The sequence below is a fragment of the Plecotus auritus genome (genome assembly GCF_963455305.1).
Source record: "Plecotus auritus genome assembly, chromosome: 4".
Lineage (NCBI taxonomy): Eukaryota > Metazoa > Chordata > Mammalia > Chiroptera > Vespertilionidae > Plecotus > Plecotus auritus.
In genome coordinates, this window is record NC_137775.1 from 142707471 (window position 1) to 142730360 (window position 22890).

General features: G+C 50.0%; 1 protein-coding gene across 1 annotated transcript; it reads right to left on the minus strand.

Moving 5' to 3' along the window:
- Window positions 1–44: 44 nt before the first annotated feature.
- Window positions 45–20517, minus strand: PDIA4 (protein disulfide isomerase family A member 4). The gene is made up of 10 exons (XM_080664464.1): window positions 20134–20517; window positions 15075–15246; window positions 13174–13379; window positions 10767–10905; window positions 9279–9484; window positions 9016–9174; window positions 5793–5944; window positions 3562–3718; window positions 3057–3290; window positions 45–2419 (listed from the first exon to the last, which is right to left on the minus strand). Exons 1-10 carry the CDS (start codon window positions 20219–20221, stop codon window positions 2004–2006), a joined length of 1929 nt encoding a protein of 642 aa, XP_080520590.1. The 5' UTR covers window positions 20222–20517; the 3' UTR covers window positions 45–2003.
- Between the last annotated feature and the right edge of the window lie 2373 nt (window positions 20518–22890).

The following is a 22890-nucleotide window of genomic DNA, read 5'->3' on the forward strand; positions in this document are numbered from 1 at the left end:
CAGTCTGCAGGCCGACGCTCTATCCACTGAGCCAAACCGGTTTTGGCTAGAAGATATATTTTTATTTCTGCCAATGTGCCCATGAAATAATTCTCTTGGGATCTTCTTAAAATGTAGATTTGGTTTAGCAGGTCTGCGGCCCAACTTTGAGATTCTGCATTTCAGACAGACATCAGGGAGCGCGATGTCACAGGTCCCTGGGCCACTGAGAAGCCAGCCTCACTCCTCTACTTTCCTGAGCTCAAGCCTTGCTCATCCCTGGGTCTCAGCTCAAACGTCACCTCAGACAGAGGGGCTTCCCAGAGGCCTCAATTCCATGAGGCCATGCTGTGCTTCCCTCCTAGAGTCAGTCTCCTCCTCACGGCTTCGTGCACACGTTGCGGTTTTCCCAACTAGACCCAGAGCCCCCGAGGAGAGGGGCTACTGTTCTCCTGCAGGTGCTGGATAAACAAGCTCTCAGTTAAAGAAAAGGCCATGAGCACCACACCCACATTTCCTCCTATGAGCTTCTGGCACAAAGTCCCAGGGTGGGGATGCTCATTCTCCTGATAGAAGAGGAAAGAGGACGCTGAGGAGGGTACAGACATCTTGTCACACTGGAGATTCCGAGAACTTACCAGACACCATTTCCCACAGTCCCGTCCATCTCAGCCAGACTCAACTTTAGAGCAGATCACTTGGAAAGGCCCACCTAGGCTGCCCCTTCCAGGAGACCTGCTGGCTGCCCCCCTCCCAACCCTGCAACGATCACGCCAGTCACAGCCGAGAGCTGCCAACAGCTCAAGCAACTTCCACCTCACCACCTCTGCTGCAGTCAAAACCAGGAGCAGGTGACAGGGCAGGGAGATGAAACATCCTGGGGCACAGCTTCTGAATGGGGCTCACATCACACGCAGACCCCCACCATCTTTGGAAGGGCTGGTCCAACATCCAGCCCGGTCCTATCCTCCTTCCCAGCCGCACAAGTGCTCGGCAGGTTCCTTGTCCTCCATCCTCGTCCCCCATCCTGATGGAATGTGTCACTGCCCACCTCCACACAACCTAGAGCTGAGGCCACCGAAGCCCCACCCCTGGGTCTCCATGACCCCCCACTCGCCGATGTTCAGGTGTTAGGTTGGAAAGCGCTCCCCAGTCCACCCAGGTCGGGTCTCTCCACCTTCAACTCCACCAAGGCTCTGGGTGGAGCTGGTGCCCCTGACATAGTCATGCAGTTAATTTTCAATATTTCTTTTATTCCATCACAACAGCCTACCCAATCCTTACTATCCCCCTAAAGTACCCGCTTGTGCCCTAGGTCACCTCTCCTCTGGCCACGTCCATTCTGAAGAGTGAGTGGCCTCTCTCTAGGAGGCACCTCAGTTCCTGGCTCAAGGGGCCTGGGGACCTGGGAAAAGCGCCTCATCCTGCGGTCCTGGGAGAAGGCTCGGCGACACCCAGTCCCCTTTTGACTGCAGCAAGGCTCGGCGCTGCTTGTCTGGACTGCGCAGCTCAGAGGTCAGGCTGAAGCATGGTCCTTGGCAGGTTGCTTGGCGATGGCTCTTACTTTGCACCATAACAGGAAGAAACAAAAAATGAAAGCATTCCAACTAGTAATTCCTCAGACGACGACAAAATTAAGGGCAAAAATCAACATGATTTGGCATAAGTTTTTTAAATTTTAAATTAAAAAAAGAAAAAACATTCACAGAGATTTAACTTGTCTGCTTTGAAGAAATATATTAAAGAAAGTGGAAAGTTAAAAAAAATATCAAACCCCAAATAAGGATAAAAATAGATGTATCCTCTGTAAAAATCTGGGCAAATCTACTGAATCATTCATATCTATTCAGTATTCAGAGCATGAGGTGAAACACCCGAGTATAAAAATTTAAAAAAACAAAACAAAAATAGCAGAAAACTCAAGACACTGCCCTTGCGCTGAGCGGGGGCCAGGCGGCTTGCTCGGGCTCAGGCCGCTGGAAGCCAGTGTGTCGGGGCCCAGCTGCCTTCCTGCCCTCAGAGCTTTAAAGGTCTTCCCTGGTCCTGCTTGGCTTTGTGGCATGTTCGTCTATAAACTTGCTCAAGTGTTCTAGGTCTCTGTTTCCATCCTCAAACTTAATTGGGTTCTTTTTGTCCCCACTGGGCGCGAAGTAGATGGTGGGGAAGCCCTCGACCTTATAGCGGTCATTGGTGATGTCATTGGCGGTGGCGTCCATCTTGGCGATGACCAGGTTCTTGTGGCTCTTGTACTTCTTGCCCAGAGCGGTGTACTCGGGCTCCAGCTGCTTGCAGTGCCCGCACCAGGGCGCGTAGAACTCGATGAGGACGTCCTTCTTGGGGTCCATCACGATGGAGTCGAAGGTCTTGCCCACCACGACCTTGACGGGCCCCTTGTTGTTCTTGGGCACAGGCTGGGATTTGATAACCGGCTTCAGTTTTCCTGCCGAGGAAAGAAAGCAGGGTAGGGATGTGAGTGATGAAAAGGCCCCGGCTCTGCCTGGACTGGGTAGGGCCTTGTCTCTAACAGCCCATCCTTCAGTTTCCTGGTCTCCTCAAATCGCCTACTTTCCCAGTCCCTGCAAAGGCCAGAGGGGGGCAGGTGGTCCCACCCAGGCCTCTTGGGCCACTGGGTCCTGTCCAGGGAGGCTATCACAAAGGGAGAGCCGGTGCCTGGGGCTGCAAAGCCATGTGAGGCTGTGTGGAGGTGAGCAGAGCAGCAGACAGGGAACTAGGAGGTCTGCCCATGACAGGCTGGCGCTGAGGACTGGGCCATGTGCTCAACCAGACCAATAAAGACATGTATGTAATGCCTCAAAGAAGTTTCCACAAACAACAAAAGCCTGTTTTAATTAAGTAAGACTTCTTGACATTTCCTGCCCTTTTTCCTATTTAAAAAAAAAAAGAAAGAATGAATGAATGGGGTCTCTCCGTCTCCATCCTCCCTGAGGTACCCAGGGAACAAGCAGGTTTGGGCTCACAACGAGCAACGGGATTGAAGAGTGCCCTCGCCTGGACACCAGGTGCACCCGCAGCCCACCGAGGTTCCCGCAGGGGAAGCCTGGCCACAAGTAGCTCACCTTTTTTGAAAGCTTTGACAAACTCTCGGAGGGTGTCAGAGTCAAACTCATCAGGCTCCATGGCAAACTTCCGTCCACCCTCGTCTAGGATGGCAGCATTGACATCCTCCCCGCTCTCGCTGAGCCCCAGATCCTTCACCTCTGTGGCAAAGTCGTCCTCGTCAGCCACAACAAAAGTGTACTCCGGGAAGTCCTTGGCCACCTCCAGCACCTTGCTCCGCCAAAACTGAGTGGCTGAAACAGGACGAAGGACCGTGAGCCTCAGAGATGAAGGTTAAGATTCTGCCCCTTGGTTTCTAAGAAGGTTTAGGCTTCAATCGGAGAGAAAAGCATATCTGAAAAAGCCACCTCTGTGAACAAGGGACCTTGGTCGAAAGCTCAACCAGCCCAGGAGGCCTGTGCCTGGTGGCATAAACCCCTGCCTGGAGCACAGAAGGACAATGACCTGAAGCCATAAAGCAAACACACTCCTGACCACCCACCCACAAGGGCCTGGGTCCCTCACCCGCTCTGTAGTCAAAGCTGAAGTCCACGCTGTAGTAGACGACCACAAGAGGGCGGCGCGTGTACCGCTTGGCGTCGTTGGAGGGCTTGCGGTGACCCACCAGGGGCAAGGTGTGCTTCAGCACAAAGTCCTTGACTGCAGAGCCCTCCGGGGAGCCCTGCAAAAAGTGAGCACAGATGAGGGTCGGCCTGACGAAAGTGGGGCTTACCTAACACTCCCACCATTTGCTGCCGTTAATGAGTAAAGATGGGAAGGAGCACGGGAAGAGGGGATCATTGAAGGTGAGATGCTCTGGCCTTACTCAAGCACACCCCAGTAATTCTCTTTCTCCAGTGAACCTTGAGGGAGCTTGTGGGGCCATCGCAGAGGCCCTGGCCCTGTCCTCCGGAGGACAGTTGTTAACACAGCCAACTGAGCGGAGGGTCCGTCTTCCCCATCTGATCCTCACGACTGCCCTATCTTGACATTTCAGACGACAGGACACAGCATGGAGGTGCAGAGAGGCCCAAGTGCACCCAGCTGGTGAGTGGCCATGATGGGCTTTGCGTTCTGCCTGGAGAAATCACCCCCATGACTGCCCACTCCAAAGGACAGCGTGGTCTCGGGCAAGAGCATGGAGCCACAGCTGTGACTGCCCCAAGATGCAGCAGTGTGGAGACTCAGCTCAGACTGGCACTCAGGTAACTTCCAGGTAAGATGGAGCAGTGTGAGGCACTGGCATTACACAGAACCTGTGATCGGCTAGGCACAGCAGTCGTCGCTTAGGGGCACTGAGCCCAGGCTGTGAGAGGTAAAATGACTGCCCTGAGGGACAGCAGCGTGTCCTGACACAGGGGCTCACACTAAGTGAGGATCAGAGCCAGGTGCTCTGGACACCAGACTCACAGGCACCCCGAGGGTGGGCACAGCCACTTCACGTTATAGATAAAGACACCGAGGGGCAATGAGGTTAAGCTGCTTGCTAAAGGTTGTACAGCTGGAAGTGGTGGACAAACACCATACCTTCCCCCACAGCCTGAGTCCCACCTGGACAGGACAGTCAGGGCAGTGGCCCCGTGCAGCCCTGAGGATGGGCAGAACTTGCCAAGTGAGAGGAAGAGCAGGAAGGAGCAGGGGACAAGGCAACGAGGCTCTGGTCCTAGGGTACCAGGAGGGTGGGAGGAAAGTGACAGAAAAGCAGTGAGGAGGGTGGCAGGGAGTGTCACCCAGAAGGCAATCTCAAAAGTAAAGTGGCAATGCCCTGGCCAGTTGGTTGGAGCATCACCCCATGCACGAGAAGCTCACAGGTTTAATTCCCCATCAGGGCACATACTTAGGTTGTGGGTTCGGTTCCCGGTTGGGGTATGTATGGGAGGCAACCAATCGATGTTTCTCTCTCAGATCAGTTTCTCTCTCCATCCCCTTCTCTAAAAATAATTGAAAAAAAAAATTTTTTTTTTAAGCCCTAGAAGGTTTTGCTCAGTGGATAGAGCATTGGCTTGTGGACTGAAGGGTCCCGGGTTCAATTCCGGTCAAGGGCACATGCCCAGGTTGCAGAGGAAGAACACCTGCATTCTCCCTCAGTTGCTTCTAACTGGCCGTGGGACCCTGGGTGAGACAGCTCACTTCGCTGCATCCAGTCTCTCTCTAGGAAAATAAAAGCTTCGGGTTCAAGATCTAAGGTCTCTTCCAAGCCTGAAGATCTGCTCACTGAAGCACTCAGCACGCTGAGCTGGGACCTCCCTCCCCTTCTAGAGGTGAATGTCACATCCTTCAGGAAGGTGGGGGTGGGGGCAGTAGAGGAAAGAAAGGCCAAATCCACAAGCCACGCTGTACAGTTTCACAAAGTGAACAGAGGCGCCTGCCATTGCCCGTAGCCCTCAGTGCCTGGGCCGCCTGCCCCCAGGCAGCATGTCCTGGCCTGGAGCAAGGCAGACACACAGGCCAGACCCTCAGTGGGGGGCACCTACGGGAGGCTGGTGCCAGGAGGTCTGAGTGGTGTGAGAGGTGAACCTCTGCCAGGGGCCAGGGCTCTGCACCTGCCAGGTGTGTGAGAGCTGCCTGGGTCCCTCGTGTAACTCCTGACCAGGAACCTTCCTGCTGGCTGTGCTCAAGGGCCCAGAGCCTTCGGTGGAGGGAAATCTCCATCCTTCAAAACCCCCGCAGCGGCACCACCAGGATCCTCATGCCAATAGCATGCCCAGGGGCTGGCACTTCAGAGGGGCCATCGAGGCCTGAGTGCCCTCACCCACCTGGATATCCATCATGTTGCTCCTGGGCTCGTATTTGGACTGGAATTTCTCAGGCTGCATCACGACCAACTTCCCTGGGGAGACTTTCAAGAACTTTGCAATTTCAGTGTTGAAAGTGTGGTGGAATTTGTAATCTTCTCTCAGGTTGTTAGCTGAAAAATGAACCAAATGATAAATACACAACTCATTAAATTGCTTAAACAATCAAGTTTTGCCCTAACCAGTCTGGCTCAGTGGAGAGAGCGTCGGCCTGCGGACTCAAGGGTCCCAGGTTCGATTCCGGTCAAGGGCATGTACCTTGGTTGCGAGCACATCCTCAGTAGGGGTTGTGCAGGAGGAAGCCAATTGATGTTTCTCTCTCATCAATGTTTCTAACTTTCTCTCATCAATGTTTCTAACTCTCTCTCCCTCTCCCTTCCTCTCTGTAAAAAATCAATAAAATATATTTTTTAAAAAAAACTAAAACAATCAAGTTTTAACTCATGACCCACATCAACCAAAGCAAATGCCCTAAAAATAGTGTAATGACCACCCGAGTTCTGTGTGGACAGCACCTCAAGCTTAAAGGTTGGATTTTGAAACTTGGTACAGGCCTAATACCTTAAAACCTGTATCTCGGAATTTATTAAAAAAAAAACTTAACAAACTGAATGTTAACAGAAAAACTTAGAGCTAATCTGTCAGGTGTTCTGGTTGACTGCCGTCTCCAACTGATCACAGAGAGGTGACGGTGAGCATCGCACACTGCTGTGCGCACATGGTGAGCTTGCACACGCAGCACCTTCCGGGGGCCTAATCTCTCCTCAATGTGGGGAGGGTGGGGCCTGTTGGTGGGCTGGGGTCCTAAATGTGGTTCCCTAACTATATATATATATTGTATTTAAATCTTGTCAAACTCACAAGATTAAACCCTGCTGTCTGAATACTTAAGAACAGGGGCTTGCCCTAACCGGTTTGGCTCAGTGGATAGAGCGTCAGCCTGCGGACTGAAGGGTCCCAGGTTCGATTACGGTCAAGGGCATGTACCTTTGTTGCGGGCACATCCCCAGTAGGAGGTGTGCAGGAGGCAGCTGATCGATGTTTCTCTCTCATCGATGTTTCTAACATGGCTGAGGCACCTAGACTCCCCCCGCTTCCCCGCCAAGGCACCTAGCACATCACATGACTTGGGGGAGGCAGGGAGGCAGCCTGGAGATGCCATGGCTCTCAGAATCAGACAAAGCCAGATTCAAATCACAATTCTGCAACCTGCTAAAGGTGCGACACCAGACCTGCTCATTATGCACCTGCCCAAGCCTCAGTCCATCCTCTGTAGAAACAGAGGAGTCTACCTCGTAGATCGCTGTGAGCATCAGTGAGGCAACCCACCCAGAAGCTACTCGCAGGCTAGTCTCCCACCCTGTTCTAAGCCTCCAGGTGCCCCAGATATTAGCAGTTGGCCGTGGGCAAAGAAACAAAATTGCCTCAAGAATTTGGTTAGCTGCCCCCCGTACTCAGACCCCCTTCTCCCATTATCCATAGGCTGTCCTGCATCCCTAGGGCTGTCTAGCTTCTTCCACACAGCCCAGTGAACGGGAGTGGGCCAGCATTGAAGGCGCAGTGACTCTCAACTCTGCCTGTAGCCTAACCAGACCGAGCCTGTGAGGCACATCTGTCTGACTTGAAGTGTGGTGCCTGGACTGGCAGCATGGGCAGCACCTAGCCCACCCACCAGCCAGCCTACTGCCCCAGGCCTGAATGATCACAGACACTACACCACACCACACCCCTCCCTCCCAGCATGTGCACACACACAAATGTGACTTGGGTCTAGGGTTCCCTGTGCAAGTTTCTTCTTGATTACTTAGGAGTGGATGACAGGGTTACCTAATCAACGAAGACCAAGGAGCATGAGGGGAATTTAGCTCTACTGTAAGTTGTATTACATTAATCTGCATTTGACATGTGCATGACTGTTACAGAAGTCAGCACATTGCAAGCAGCGCATTTAAAAGATGCTAATCAGCCAAAACCGGTTTGGCTCAGTGGATAGAGCGTCGGCCTGCGGACTGAAAGGTCCCAGGTTCGATTCCGGTCAAGGGCATGTAACTTGGTTGCGGGCACATCCCCAGTAGGAGGTGTGCAGGAGGCAGCTGATTGATGTTTCTCTCTCATCGATGTTTCTAACTCTCTATCCCTCTCCCTTCCTCTCTGTAAAAAATCAATAAAATATATTAAAAAAAAAAAAGATGATAATCAGTACTCTAAAGTAGAAAAACGAGCCATTTTTGGTGTGAGTGCAGTGAGAGGGTAGAGGGTATTCAGAAGGAAGTGATGGGGATCGAGAAGATCCTGAGTGTCATTGAATAAACGAACTTTCATTCACAACCTAAGGGCCATCCTGGGTGGCAAGTACACCTGCCCCCGGGCAGGAGCCAGACGTGGGCAGACAACTGTGCCCACCCCCACAAAACACTACTACTGACAGCTGGTCATAATAATTTCACTTCTCACGTTAGCAAGACTAGTACTTATGGGTGCTTATTAGTATTACCAGGCACTTGCTGGCACTCCGTCTACATTATCGCAGTTAACATAACAACCTTCAAAGTAGGAAAGGTCACCATGGTGGACAGAACACCAGGTTGATCAGGTCACTGCCTGCAGTCAGTCAAATGCTAACAACGGGCAGAGCTAGGACTCAAATCCAGGTCTGATTCCCTCACTTTCTGGTGAAGAGCCTCCCCTTGCAGAGAGGCTGGCTTTGGGAAGGGGGTGCTGGAACGCAAGGGAGATAGACAATGAACTTGGATGAACTTCACTGTGCCCCCACCCACTCTCCATGCACAATTAAAGGCAACAGAGAACTAACCTCCAAAGCTGACCTGTGGGAAAGCTAAGCCTGTTCCCATAGATGCTATGCAATCCATCAAGCCACCCCCTAGATCAGTGGTCGGCAAACTCATTAGTCAACAGAGCCAAATATCAACAGTACTACGATTGAAATTTCTTTTGAGAACCAAATTTTTTGAACTTAAACTTCTTCTAACGCCACTTCTTCAAAATAGACTCACCCAGGCTGTGGTATTTTGTGGAAGAGCCACACTCAAGGGGCCAAAGAGCCACATGTGGCTCGCGAGCCGCGGTTTGCCGACCACTGCCCTAGATCAACGCCCAGGGCTGTTACGCAAAGGCAGCAGGCTCCCCGGTAGCGGTCTGTCCAGTGAAGAGGGCCACTACTCACCAGCATCCTGGTACAGCTGGTAGGCCGGGTCACTCTCTGCCTTGAAGACTCCAATGATGATGACATCATCTCCATCCTTCAGGAACTCTTGGACCTGCTTCAGGGCCAAAATCTCCTTGGAGGGCGGCCCGGACTGCTCAGTCATGTAGTCGACAATCCCTGGGAGCAGAGCACCTGCCTGAGGAGGGGCAGAGTGCCCACCACCCACATTCACCAGGGAGCTTCCCCACCCCGATGAGCTTGGACAAGGAAGTGGCCCCTACCGTATTTCTCCCTTGGGCCGTTGTATTCAAAAGGCTTTCCTTTGCGAAAGATCTTCAGGGTGGGATAGCCGGAGACACCAAACCTCTTGGCCAGGTCTGTTTCCGCGGTGGCGTCGACCTTTGCCAGAGGGATTGGGGGAGAGCGCTTGCTCAGCTCCTTGGCGGCCTTCTCGTACTCAGGGGCCAGCTTCTTGCAGTGCCCACACCTGCCAGAGCAAGCCAGTTCGTTCAGGGGCCTGTTCCGGTATGGACACAGCCTCCCAGTCACACTATGTGCAAAACCCAGCCTGCATTCCTGAGCAACTCAGTGAGATCCAGCCGACCTCTGAATGTCTCCGGGCGAGGGCGCTGAGCCAGGCCCCTCAGGAGCCAGCTCAACATGGCTTCCTCCCGTGGCATACACACACACGAACATATGCACACAAACACACAGACATACACAAACACGCACACAGACACACACACATGCACACACACGAACACACACACACAGGCACAGACACAGACCAGAGTGCAACTATGACATGGAGTTAAGATGTGGGAAAGGCCAAGACAATGTCCTAAGAAGTGAGATTTGGGTCAGGTAGGGACACAAGTCAGGGACGGCTTCTTACAGGATGTGACAGTTGAGCTGGGACATGAGGGGCGAATAGGAAGTGGACAGGAGCCGAAAAAGGTGGGTGAGGGGAGGGGACACCAGGCAGGAAAGCTGTGAGAACCCTGAGGCTCTAGCACGAGAAGAGGACACATGTCGAGTGTGCAGCAAGGCTGAGGGTCATCTTCCAAGATTCACTCTGGAACAAACAGCCATGAGCAGAGACAAAGACAGATACAACCCTCAGGAGGGAAACAACGAGGCAGGGATGACAACCTGCGATAGGTAGAGCAAGGCCACCAGATGCCACCCCCACCTTCATCTCTGCTCTTTCCTCTCTCCCAGATGGTGAACTTCCATACACAGCACTCCATGCCCCCTACCAGAGGTGAAAGATGTCACGGCTCTCAGTGCCTAGAGAGCCACATGCTATCAAAGTGCTTTCACACGTGTTTCCTTAGAGATGCTCCCTGGCCAGGGTAGGTGTGCGGTGACGAATGTAAGCATAGGCCAGGTGCTCAGTCGCGTCCTCCGGCCTTGAGGGACCCGGGAAGCCCTTTCATGTGGGTCATGTGGGCTTCCCCCATACCCTAGGCCAGTGGTCGGCAAACTCATTAGTCAACAGTGCGGCAAACCGTGGCTCGCGAGCCGCAGTTTGCCGACCACTGCCCTAGGCTGATGTTCAGCCTCATCATACCCCCCAGGAAAAGACTGTAAAAGGCCACCCCTTTCCGGAACACTTAGCAGCTCCACATCGCCCTCTGTGCAAGGTGGGGATGCTGCACCCAGGCCATCTCTCAGGCCATCTCTGCCACCCCGCCCAGTGCTGGCAGGGTACCCAATACAGGATGGGCCTAATGAATCTGAATAACATGAGACCAACATTATCTTACCAGGGGGCATAAAACTCCACCAGAATGATGTCTGCATCGTTCACCACTTCATCGAAGTTATCTTTGGTCAGCACAAGTGTGACTTCTGGTGGAGGCGTCCAATTGGGCTGGGAGATCTCTTTGACCTTGGCAATAATTTCTAAAAGAAACCCAACAAGACTGAGCACAGGCAGACTTCTTAACAGCCCAAGGCCAGCCTGACAAACGAGACTCTATCCTTGCCAGACTACAGTACTAACTGCAAGTGAACACTGAGACGTCACCTCCCAGTGCTTTTTTTTTTTTTTTTAAATATATTTTATTGATTTTTTAGAGAGAGGAAAGGAGAGGGATAGAGAGCTAGAAACATCGATGAGAGAGAAACATCGATCAGCTGCCTCCTGCACACCTCCCACTGGGGATGTGCCCGCAACCAAGGTACATGCCCTTGACCGGAATCGAACCTGGGACCCTTCAGTCTGCAGGCCGACGCTCTATCCACTGAGCCAAACCGGTTTCGGCACCTCCCAGTGCTTTGATCACATATGCTGATCAACAGTTTTGGGGGCATCCCCTTAACATGTACACGCCTAGCACTAACACCTTACAGCATCACAAACATTGAGGAAAATGGAGAGCAGCGGCTCCCAAATGCTCAGGCTGCATTGGCAACACCTGTTATGAAGGGAACTTTGAGACCCAGTCCAAGTGACTTCCTATCCTTGATGTAGAATCCAGGTCCGATGAGGGGAAGGCACTTGTCTAGGACACAGGGCTATTGCATGGCCAAGACCCAGACCTTATCCAGTGCTACTAGCCCCAGGAATGGACAATGGAGCATGGGTGTTTTTTTAAAGCGATTAAAAGAGATATGCTCTTCCTAAAGGATACCACAATTTTATTTGTTCATTCATGTAATAAAACGTACTTAGTGCCTAATGTGAGCAGGCAGGGATCCACAGGCCTGGTTTAAGAGACCCGCTTGGCTCCCCACCCCATGGTTCCCAATGTGCGGTCTGGGCCTGAGGCCTCAGCAACCCCTGGGTGCTCGTACGAAATGCAAATTATTAAGCCTGACCTGAAACTTACTGAGTCAGGGAACTCTGGAGATGGGGCTCTGTGTCTGTCTTAAATGACCGCCCCCCCGTTTCGGTGATTCTGATACAAGATGAACACTGAGAACCACTGCTCTAGGGACAGTGGTTTGCCGTTCTGTTGACTAATGAGTTTGCCGACCACTGACCTAGACTCTCAATTCCAATAATTACAGGCTGTTGTTGTTCTTTGTGATTAAGCCCCTATTGCAGTGGCGGCTGTCATCTCATGGCACACATAGACTAATTACTAAAATGCTGCAGCACACCAAAAAATATATTTTTTGCTGCTCTGATAAAAAAAAAAAAAAGGCACAATTTTGATTCATTTACACAGGACAGCTATTGTTGTGTTGCCTGTTGTCATACTCTATTTCTTGTATCATTTCTTTTAAAAAAAAATTTCTGCCCTAGCTGGTTTGGCTTAGTGGATAGAGTGTCCCAGTTCAATTTTGGTCAAGGGCATGCACCTTGGTTGCAGGCTCAATCTCCAGCCCTGGTCAACCAAACGATGTCTCTCTCTCAATCGATGTTTCTGTCTCTACCCCTCCCTTCCACTCTCTCAAAAAAATCAATGGAAAAAAATATCCTTGGGTGAGGATTAACAAAACAAAATATTTTCAATTACAGTTAATCTTATGTCATTTCTTTTTTTTTTTTTTTAATATATGTTATTGATTTTTTACAGAGAGGAAGGAAGAGGGATAGATAGTCAGAAACATCGATGAGAGAGAAACATCGATCAGCCGCCTCTTGCACACCTCCCACTGGGGATGTGCCCGCAACCAAGTTACATGCCCTTGACCGGAATCGAACCTGGGACCTTTGAGTCCGCAGGCCGACGCTCTATCCACTGAGCCAAACCGGTTTTGGCTTATGTCATTTCTTAACACATCTACCCCAGATCTTGTTTCACGGTCTGAAATTGGAAGATTCCACTCCCACCCAAATACAAGTTTATTTTTATCGTGGTTAGCTCAAATATTCCAGAAAGGATCACTCCCAGAAGCTGGTGCTCTGAGGGGTCACTCCCAGTCCTCCCAACTTGTCTTCCTTACTTTTTTTGTTTTTTTTTAAATTGATTTCAGAGAGGAAGGGAGAGGGAGAGAGAGAAACAGCAATGATGAGAATCATTGATTGGCTGCCTCCTGCACGCCCCCTACTGGGGATCGAGCTTGCAACCCAGGCATGTGCCCTTGACTGGAATTGAACCTGGGACCCTGCAGTTCACAGGCTGACACTATCCAGTGAGTCAAACCAGCTAGGGCTTGTCTTCCTTTCTATTACTCAAAATCTTCTCCCCGGGTTCCTCCTGCAGCTCAGGTACTACTCACCATCCTGGGTCCTGGAACCTTCGTAGTCGACAGCCTGCCCCTTCTTGAGGATCTTGATAGTGGGGTAGCCGCTCACATCAAACCTGCTGGCCAGCGCTGACTCTGAGGTCGCGTCAATCTTAGCGACAGGAATGGGAGGGTCGTTCTCCTTCAAAGTACTGGCAATTTTTTCATATTCTGGAGCAAACTGCTTGCAATGTCCACACCTAAGAAGGTTTGGGGAAAGATGAGCAAGTTGATTGTACCTCTGGAGGCTTAACTCCAGTAATGCACACAAAAATGGGGCATCAGGGCGGGGAAAATCTGCAGTCAAGAGGAGACACACGGAATATCATGGGGCAGCCAAGCTGGCTGGAAGTCAAACAGATCAATTTTCAGCTTCCAGCTCTGCTTTGGGCACAGACTTTCAATGTCTCTGAACCTTATATTTTCATTTTAAGTTTCTCAAAATTTGGTCCAGAGATCCCTTGCAAGGGGCCTATGAGTGAAACTCTTTACATAAACATTTTTTGTCTTTTTCACTCATTCTCTCAGAAGTATATAGTGGAATTTTCCAGAGGCTACACTGACTGACAATGGTGTCAGCATTTGGATGTTATCATGTAATGGGTTACTGTTACTTAAAAATGAGTACTTTTTATTTATTTTAAAATATGTTATTATTAACTTTTAGAGAGAGTGGAAGGGAGAGAGATAGAGAGAAATAAAAACATCGATGAGAAAGAAATAGCCTGCTCGCCTCCCACTGGTGATCAAGCCTACAACCCGGGCATGTGCCCTGACCGGGAATCGAACTGTGTCCCCTTGGGTTCTTGGGTCTATGCTCAACCACTGAGCCACATCGGCTGGGTAAAAATGAGTAACTTTTAAATTTCTGTTTTAATTCCTAATATGGTAAATATGATAAACATGACCCACATGAAAACTACTTGGGGTCCTCAAATTTTAAGTGTTAAGGGATTCATTCCCAAGACTAAAGTTTGAGCACTGCCCTGGCTGGGTAGGTCAGCTGGTTAGAGCAGTGGTCGGCAAACCGCAGCTCTGTTGACTAATGAGTTTGCCGACCACTGGGTTAGAGCATCATCCCGATACACCAAGGTTGTCTGCAGGTTTGATTCCCAGTCAGGGCACATGCAAGAATCAACAGATGAATGCATAAATAAGTGAAACAACAAATCAATGTGGGTTTTTTTCTTACTCTCTCTCTCAAATCAATAAATAAAATTTTTAAAATTAGTTTGAGAACTGATCTATAAAATAGAAATAAAACCTCACAGACCTGTTCATAGAACTGTTGAAATTTTTTATACAAAATACCTAGTACTATACTCGAACGTCAAGCACCGGACACATACGTACATCTTGACTATTATGTTTTCAAAGTGAACCGAGGAAGGTAGGTAAAAGAGGAAAGAAGAGATTACGAGAAAACAGAAGAGAGATGGGTGGAGGAATACAAGATTGGTAACACTGCACTGTGAGGGTGAAAGACAGGAAAGGAAGTGGGCACCTTCTCTGCCTTCCCAGGGGCTGTGTCAGGCCTATAAACGGGAGCCAGCCTGACCAGGGGCAGGAGGGAGGTAGGTGGCCTTGAGATGGGTCAGATGTCTGTCACCAACACAGGTTTCCATATCATCAGAGTTTGTTAAACACCCACCCTCCTGCCTTCCCTGGCTGTAACTATCAGGGGACAGGTTCACATTTGAAACCGCTGGGGACCACATTCTATAAGGGCTGGCTCATGGGATGTGCGGTGCAAATTGGCAGAATTCGGAGGTCCTGGTGATCCTGAACCAAGGGCTGGCATTCCTGCACCCAGCCACTCCGGCCGTGCCAGGGTCAAGCATGGGAGCAGAGGAATCTTGCACCCACCCTGAAGAAACCAGAATGTGGGTCCTTACCATGGAGCGTAGAACTCCAGCAGCACTGTGTCTTTGTCAGCCACAAAGTTATCAAAGTTTACGTCATTTAGGATTAAGACCCCATTTTCTTCCTTAACTTCCAAGTCATCTTCTTCTTCTTCCTCCTCCTCCTCCTCATCTTCCTCTTCAATGGCCTCTTCTTTATTAGAATCTGAGCAGGAAATATCCAGAATGGTTAGAAAACTGGTGACTCTCCTCTTTAAAAATTTTCCTAGAACCCCAAATCCTTCAAAATGTGTTGAGTTTGGAGTAGTCTCTGGGAACCCCCACCAGATGGGGTGGTGACATCATGACTTTCCACCCCAGAAATTCTGCTCTAAGTTTGCATACTGGGTGGCCACTTAAGATTTAATTTAAAGGAAGGCCATCCTATATAATAAAAGCGTAATGTGCAAATCAACCAAACAGCCGAACAGCGGAATGACCATCCAGACAACCATCTGGGACCATGCTATGACACCTACTGGCGCCAGGCCAGCCCAGGCAGGTGCGATGCGATTGGTTGGGGCCTGGCCATCGCCCCGCAGAGGGAGGACCAGGCCCAGGACGGAGGGAAGCCCAGGTCCCAGGTGCTGGAGGGAAGCCAGAGCTGGCAGCCGGGGGAAGGAAGGTCTACTCTTGCACAAATTGTGTGCATTGGGCTTCTAGTGGTTAAATAAGATGTCTGAAAACCAGACCTAGAAGTTAAAGTCTAAATACCCCAGCTGGACCGCACCCATCCCCAGAGGTAGCACCCCCTGCTCTGCATGCTTCCCGCCTGAATACAGAGACCCCAACATCAGCCCCCTCCTGCTCTGTACTGAGCTCTAACTCACTATCCCTCAGCAACCCCCCTGCAGTCTCTCTAGCCCATGGCTCCTCTGCACAGCCCATGCTTTGCCTTTTAGAACACCTCATTTTAGGGTTCCTACTAGTTTGTGCTCCAGGGCATTAACTTTCACCTACGTGCTTCCAGCCTAGAAGCAAACCTCTCTTCCCAGAACACAGAATCCAAGTACATCTCATTATCAAGGTCCAGTTAATTTTTTTGTCAAACTACAGATACAAGGCTTTGTGGGACCAATTGCAGTTCTTATTATTCAGGTTCTCCAGCTTCGGTCACATTAGTAAGTGTACTTGAATCAAGCACGAGGGCTTCATTAACTCCGAAGCCATAACATTTCAAGGGGCCAATTATTTGTGTTTGGAGATGCTTCCCAGGAGATATTCCAAGATGGACAGTTTCCAAGTTTGGGGCCGAGGATGAGATCAAAGCATGAAAACCTGCCTGTGGGATCCTGGAACTCCTGGGACTTACAGAGTCTGAGCCCCGTCCCTAATTAATTTCCCCTAACTACTCCAGGGCTGGCCCTGCAGCTGCTCAGGAGAGCCAGGGCACTGGTCTGGGTGGAGTGGACACCTTTTTCCATTATTGTTAAAATTTACCAATCCACAAACTAATTACAAAAGCAAACCAGTTGGGATGTTGAATACACAATACAATATACAGATGATGCATTATAGAATCGTAAACCTGAACCTATATAATTTTATTAACCAATGTCACCCTAATTCAATAAAAAGCAAACCAAAACCACCCCCCACCCCACCAGCCACTTTCCTCAAACATGTCCCTTTAAACACCTCAACGCTTTTTCCTGACTTCCACATTCCATTGTCAGGAGAGGGAGAAACAGCTCTAAAATCCCCAAAAAACCACCAATTTGAAAATACAAACCAAGCAGACTCCCCTGTTTCTTGGGACAAGTTCCCTCCCCTGCCTTCAGCTTTCCTCCTAGCCCACACCTTGCACTCTGGACCACAGTTCTGCAACATCCCTTCCCCTGGCCACCTTATCACCTCCCTCCTCCACGGCAGGAACTCTGTGGGGTGGACAGACCTGCAGGGGCTCCAGGCCCCCAGCACTGTCATCAGGCAGCACCAAGAAGAATGAGGCTTCCTGGATGTGAAGGGGACCAGAACACAGGGGAAGACAACATCTTTTGCTACTCCTACCCAAAATGACCTGCAGGAGGGGGCTTGATGTGGGGTGCTCTGCTTCAGCTGGGGTGCCTGCCTAGGAGGCACCACACACCCTGGCCAGGATCTGGGAGCTCACTTAGGCTGGATGACCTGCTGTGGGCAGTGAGGTAGGGCTTGTGGACCTTGCATATACACTCTCACTGCCTGGCTGCTCTGCCCAGTCAGATCTACTTGCAGAGCATCAAATTTACCTGCAGGCAAATGGAAAGACTGGAGGAAGGTTGAAAGAAAGCACTGGGGAACCTAGTCTGCTCTTCAAGCTAAGGGAGAAAGAGGGACTTGGTAAACTGCTCAACACATAGGGATAAGGTGAATTTTACAAAAAGGAAAAGCAAAGATGCTCCTTATCTATGCTGGGCCCGAAGTGGTCTGTGAGCACTAGTGATGGGGCTCTTGTGATTAAATGGGTATCCATGAGTTACCATGGGCCAGAGGTAAGAGTGAACTCCTTTCTTGAATTTTAAAAATATGCTTTCCATTCCTCCCCAACTCACAGACAAACAAAGGACCGATTCCCCTGCAATTTGAGAAGGTTTTGGCTCTATATTCCCACCAACTAGAAACCCACATTTCCCCGCAAAAAAAGCACCTATTTTTAGTGGGAAGACCACTCTTCATTGGGCTTCACTTTTAAGCCCAATGGATAAAAATATACCCAAAGTCTTCCGGCACCTCTGGAAGCGTGCCATCCTCAGGCCTGAGGCAGATGCAGCCTCAATAGTGCTGAGCCCAGGTGGTAAGGCCACTCCTACAATGGGGCCCCTCCTCTAACCAGATCACTGCAGTACCTGTCCACTCCCACCAGTACTTGTGGTGATAAGAATGGATCCCTGCCCAACCGGGATGCTAGCAGCTCCTTGCAGGATGTCCTCATCAACTTTTTCAGCTGGTCGCTTCCAATCCCCACTACAGATGTCCCTGTAACAGTTGGATAAACTCTGCCATAGGGTCAATACTGAGTGGTTTATATGAAACATGGAAAAGAGAAACTTGTTATCAGATGTAACATTCTAGCTGATATGGTTGAGAGGACTGTGCTGAGCTCTTAAACATTCCCTCACTCCTTGAGGGAAACACATTCCACGCACTCACAGACGAAGAAACTGAGGCACAGAGAGCCTAGGTCACCTGCCCAAGGATCACAAAGCTACTCAGTGATGGCTCCTGACCAGTCCACTACTGTACTATATTGTCATATTAGATTTTCTTCTCAATACGCCCAAAGGTTTACCATTACTTCTCAGGAATGAAAAGAGAGAGAGTAGAAGTGACGTCTAATTTGAAACATGAGCCGCAAACTGAGGCTTAAGTCATCAGAGCTCAAGCTCCATTAGTGACTGTATTTTGGCAGGGGGTGGGGGGGTGTCATCTAGAACCCAGACACCACTGTGCTGTTTGAATCTGAAATGTAAGAAAAGCACACAAAACTGAAAACCCTGCAGACTTGGAATATCTGTGGAGGAGGAAAGTGTGGCCCCAAAATAAATCCACAGGACAAGTTATCTATGAAAGTGAAGGGCCAGGGATCCCCACAGGGATGGGCAAGAGTCCAAATAAGGGCTAGAAGCTCCACTCCACCCCAGAGGATGCCCTGGGAAACCTGCCTTGGCCATGACAACTCCAGAGTTCCCTGGCTCACCCCAAAGGCAACTGCTTCCCAGGCCTCCACTGCATTAGTGACCTGTGACCCAAATGATAAACGTACTGGGGTTTATTAGTAGCCCTTGGTGTCCAAACGATTTGCTTTTTAGCTACATACATTCCAAAAAGTACCCTCCATCCCCACTGGTCCTCAAACTTTAACGTACCTCCCAAAGTTTATTCTATGAGTCCATGAAGAATGTGTTTAAAATGCAGATCCCAGCCCTCACCCCAACTTCTGCTTTGGTGTATTTTTGGGGCTCTGTATTTAAATAAGTACCAGGTGATTTGGATAAAGGTCCCAAGTCACACTTGTAAGGCCACGCTGCTATATATAGTTCCTTTCGGCAGGTGTTTTTTCACTAGGTGCTGGCTTTTACTTCCTTTTCTATCTGGGTAAAGATTTTTGATTCAGTGACCCCAGAGAAGTTACTCAATCTGTTTGAAAGAGTCTAAAGTTCACACTTCCCTACACACTAATCTTAGAAAAGGGGGTTATTTATATTGGAACGAACTCACTACGAAAAAAACTAGTCGTGGGGAGAAAGACGAGAGGAAGAAAGCTGAGACCAGTAACAGGATGCCCTGTTCTCTAGGAGTAGCTAGCTCCCTTTTCTTGCATTGTACTTTCTAATTTTCAAAGTTCTTAGCCATGTGTTCTGAGCTCGCTGATTTCAAAGCAAAATGCAGGACCAATGACTAGTAGCTGTCTATCGTTCCTGCGAGAGAAGGTGTTTCATGGGCATGGGCCACAGGCCTCATTGTTGACTCCCAGACCCAGCGCGGTGACTGGCACATAGTAGGTGCTGAATAAATGTTCGCTGAGGGACTAGTATCTCCGGTTTTAAAAAGATGCAAACCAAGCTATGCATTTCTCCCACCAACCAGAACCCTCAGGTTACTTATTCCAAATTTAAAGACATTTAAAAAAAGATGCTTGCTGCCCACGACTCCTCCGGGCTCCCACTTGGGCCTTCATGCCCCGGCCTTCTCTGAATCCTGTTTGGAAAACATTGGCCCCCTCTCTTTCACACTCCCTGGGCGTGTTTGCCTGGACATTTTAAGCAATTCTCAAACTCCCCTTCACGGGAGCATGGACCTGAGGCAAGTCTGAGCAGAATCGGGACGAAGAAACCAATTGCAAAGAAGGCACGTTGCACCCCCTCCGGTCCAAGCCTCAGCGGCAGCCCCGACCCCTTCCCCGCGCTGCCATCCCGGGATCTATGCGATGCTGGCCACCCGCAACCATCCCTTAAACTCCAGAATGTTGGCACCGGCGTCAGTCTTGGAGGGGCACCGCGCGGAACCCGCCGGTTCCGGGTCGCACCCACCCCGGGTCGCGCGAGACGCTCTTGAGCCCGCAGGCCCGGCTCACCTGCGTCTGGCCCCCCGGCGCTCGCCACGGCCAGCAGTTGCGCCAGCGCCAGGAGTAGGACCAGCAGGCAAGCTTTCCGGAGGCTCATCACGGCGGCGTGAGCGCGGGCTCCTAGCACAGGTAGCAGCTGAGCGATCCCGGACCTGGGGCTCTGGCCTGGCGGGCGAAACGCGAGGGTCGAAAAGAAACTGCCCCCTCCCCTCCCACGAAGTCCTCGCGGGAGATTGGCTGGGGGAGAGAGCCGGCCAATCCCAGCCCGACCAGGGGCGCGGGCCGCGGGCGCCTCGCTGCGCGTCTCAGCTCCGGGCACCGCCCTCCACGCCCGCGCTCCTCCCCAGCCTCCTCCGCGCGCCGGGAGGCTCCTGCGTTTAAAGCTCTGAGCCCTAACGTGAGGTGCCCCCTTCTGATTGGCTGCGCCGAGACCACCAATCAGCAGCTGCCACTCGGTTTGCCGGGAGCGCACAGGCTTAGAGAGGGAGCGGGGGAGAACAAAGGCGGCCGGCAGGAGCTTGAGGGGCGTGGCCGTACTACGCATCGTGGCACGATTGGGCATCGGTGAGGTGGGCGGGGCCTGTGTATGCAGGCGGGGCGGAGCTCCGGGAAGGCTGTTGTGCTTCGCAGGAAGAACACGTGTCCTTAGAAGAGCGGTTAGCGTAAAGGCTGTCTGTGCAACCTGCTGCGGTCCCCGGAGGCTAGGGGTCTGTTCGGCGGAGGGGTCCGAACCAGTCTGTTGATGGGAAGAAGAAAACGATACTCCGGAGTCGGTCTCATGCTCATGGTCTTCTTGTGTTTTTTCTTCTTGAGCAAATAAAAGCTTGCATTTCTTTCCTGGGCTTGGAGAGGGGATGAGCAGGTTTCTTTAATGCCCGAGTTTTAGTATGCCTGCAGAGTTATAGAAGACAGGAGAAAAAATAAAACACAAGAGTGCAAGAGTATTTTTCTGTGTATACAGATTATTAAGTGAGGAAGAAAGAAAGCCGGCCTTTCACAGGCTTAAGTAATTAGAGTTTTTTTTGGTTTGTTTTGTTAATCCTCACCCAAGAATATTTTTTCCATTGATTTTTTTTTTAAAGAGAAAGTGGAAGGGAGGGGGAGGGAGGGAGAGAGAGAGAGAGAGAGAAACACTGACCTATGGAAATTGAACCCAAGACCCTCTTGTGCCAGGGCCAATGTTCTAACCACTGAGCAACCCTGGCCAGGGCAACAATTAGAGTTTTAAAATTTAATATATTCTTATTGAGCTCCTGTGGACCTGATGGTTTCCCCTAATTTTTGTAGGGCAGAAAGACCTCAACACCAGAGTTTACACTAAGTGATTTATTAGAATGCTATGAATATAGAATGTAAAACAGTTAAACATCTTTTTTTTTAACCTTCACCCAAGGACATGCTTATTGATTTTAGAGAGAAGGGGAGGAGGAAGAGAGAGAGAAACATTTATCAGTTGCTTCCCATACTGTCCGGGGATCAAACCTGAAACCTGAGTATGTTGCTTGACCAGGAATCAAACCTAGGACCCCTGGGGATGCAGGGGTTTCCCAGGAACAGATCTCTCATGTTCCTTCCAGTGACCTAGGCAATTTTATCCTCATTTCACAGATAAGGAAGCTAAGATGTAGAACTGCACATCCAGTACTATACCCACCAACCACATGTGGTTGGCTCATATACCCAATGGTTGGCTCACTGGATAGAGAGTCAGCCTGGGGACCCAAGAATCTCGGGTTTGATTCCTGGTCAAAGGCACATTCCCGGGTTGTGGGCTCAATCCCCATGCAGGAGACATCGGATCAATGGTTTTCTCTCATCACTGATGTTTCTATCTCTTCCTCTCTGTAATGCATAAAAATTTATTTAGAAAAAAAATTTTTTAAAAGAGAACTTGAAATATGGCTAGATTGAATTGAAATGAACCACAAGGTAAATGACATGCACACTGGATTTTTAAGACTTCTATTGATTACCTATTGAAGTGATATTTTGAATCAAATAAACTTACAAACTTAAAAAAAACACACAACCTAGGACCCCTGGGTGCACTGGACAATGCTCCAACCAACTGAGCTACACTGACCAGGGCACAAAACAGTAATGACAAAGAGGGGGGAAAACATGACTAGTAGCTGTCATAGTGGGGAGGTCTGGTAGACATGACCTTCATTAAGTGATCAACGTGAACATCATCAATTGTGGAACAAACAAATCATGTGCTACCTAAATAAGATACAATGAGAACACAGCATCACTTTTTCAGCTATTTCCGCCCCCCCTCAAAGATAAGTAACCTGAGCCAAATAATGAAGGCACATATTGGGGGACATGCTACAAAATAACTGCCCCATGTTCCTGAAAAGTACCAAGATCCTGACAGCCCAAGGCCAGTCTCTGTTTTTCTAGAAACTTATTGAGGGCTGAAGCCAGCATGCTGCAAAACCTACACTTTTTAAACTACCTGCCAAGTCCCCGGTGCTTCATCCAGGTCTGAGTCCCAAGATACAACAGGTGACAGTTACTATCTAATAAAGGCTGTCAACTTCTCAGACCAGAGAAAACTCAACTCCAACATTAAGGAAATGTTACTGACTCACATAACTGTACAGTCCAGGGATAGTGTAAGTTCACGTATAGCTCAAATAATGTTAACAGAACAAGGCTTCCCTGGCGCTCAGCTCCGTTTCCATGTGTTTGGCAGTTCTTAGGGCTACATCCTTCCTCATTCATATCGAGCAGGAAAGAAGGTGTTTTTCCCCATTTAAG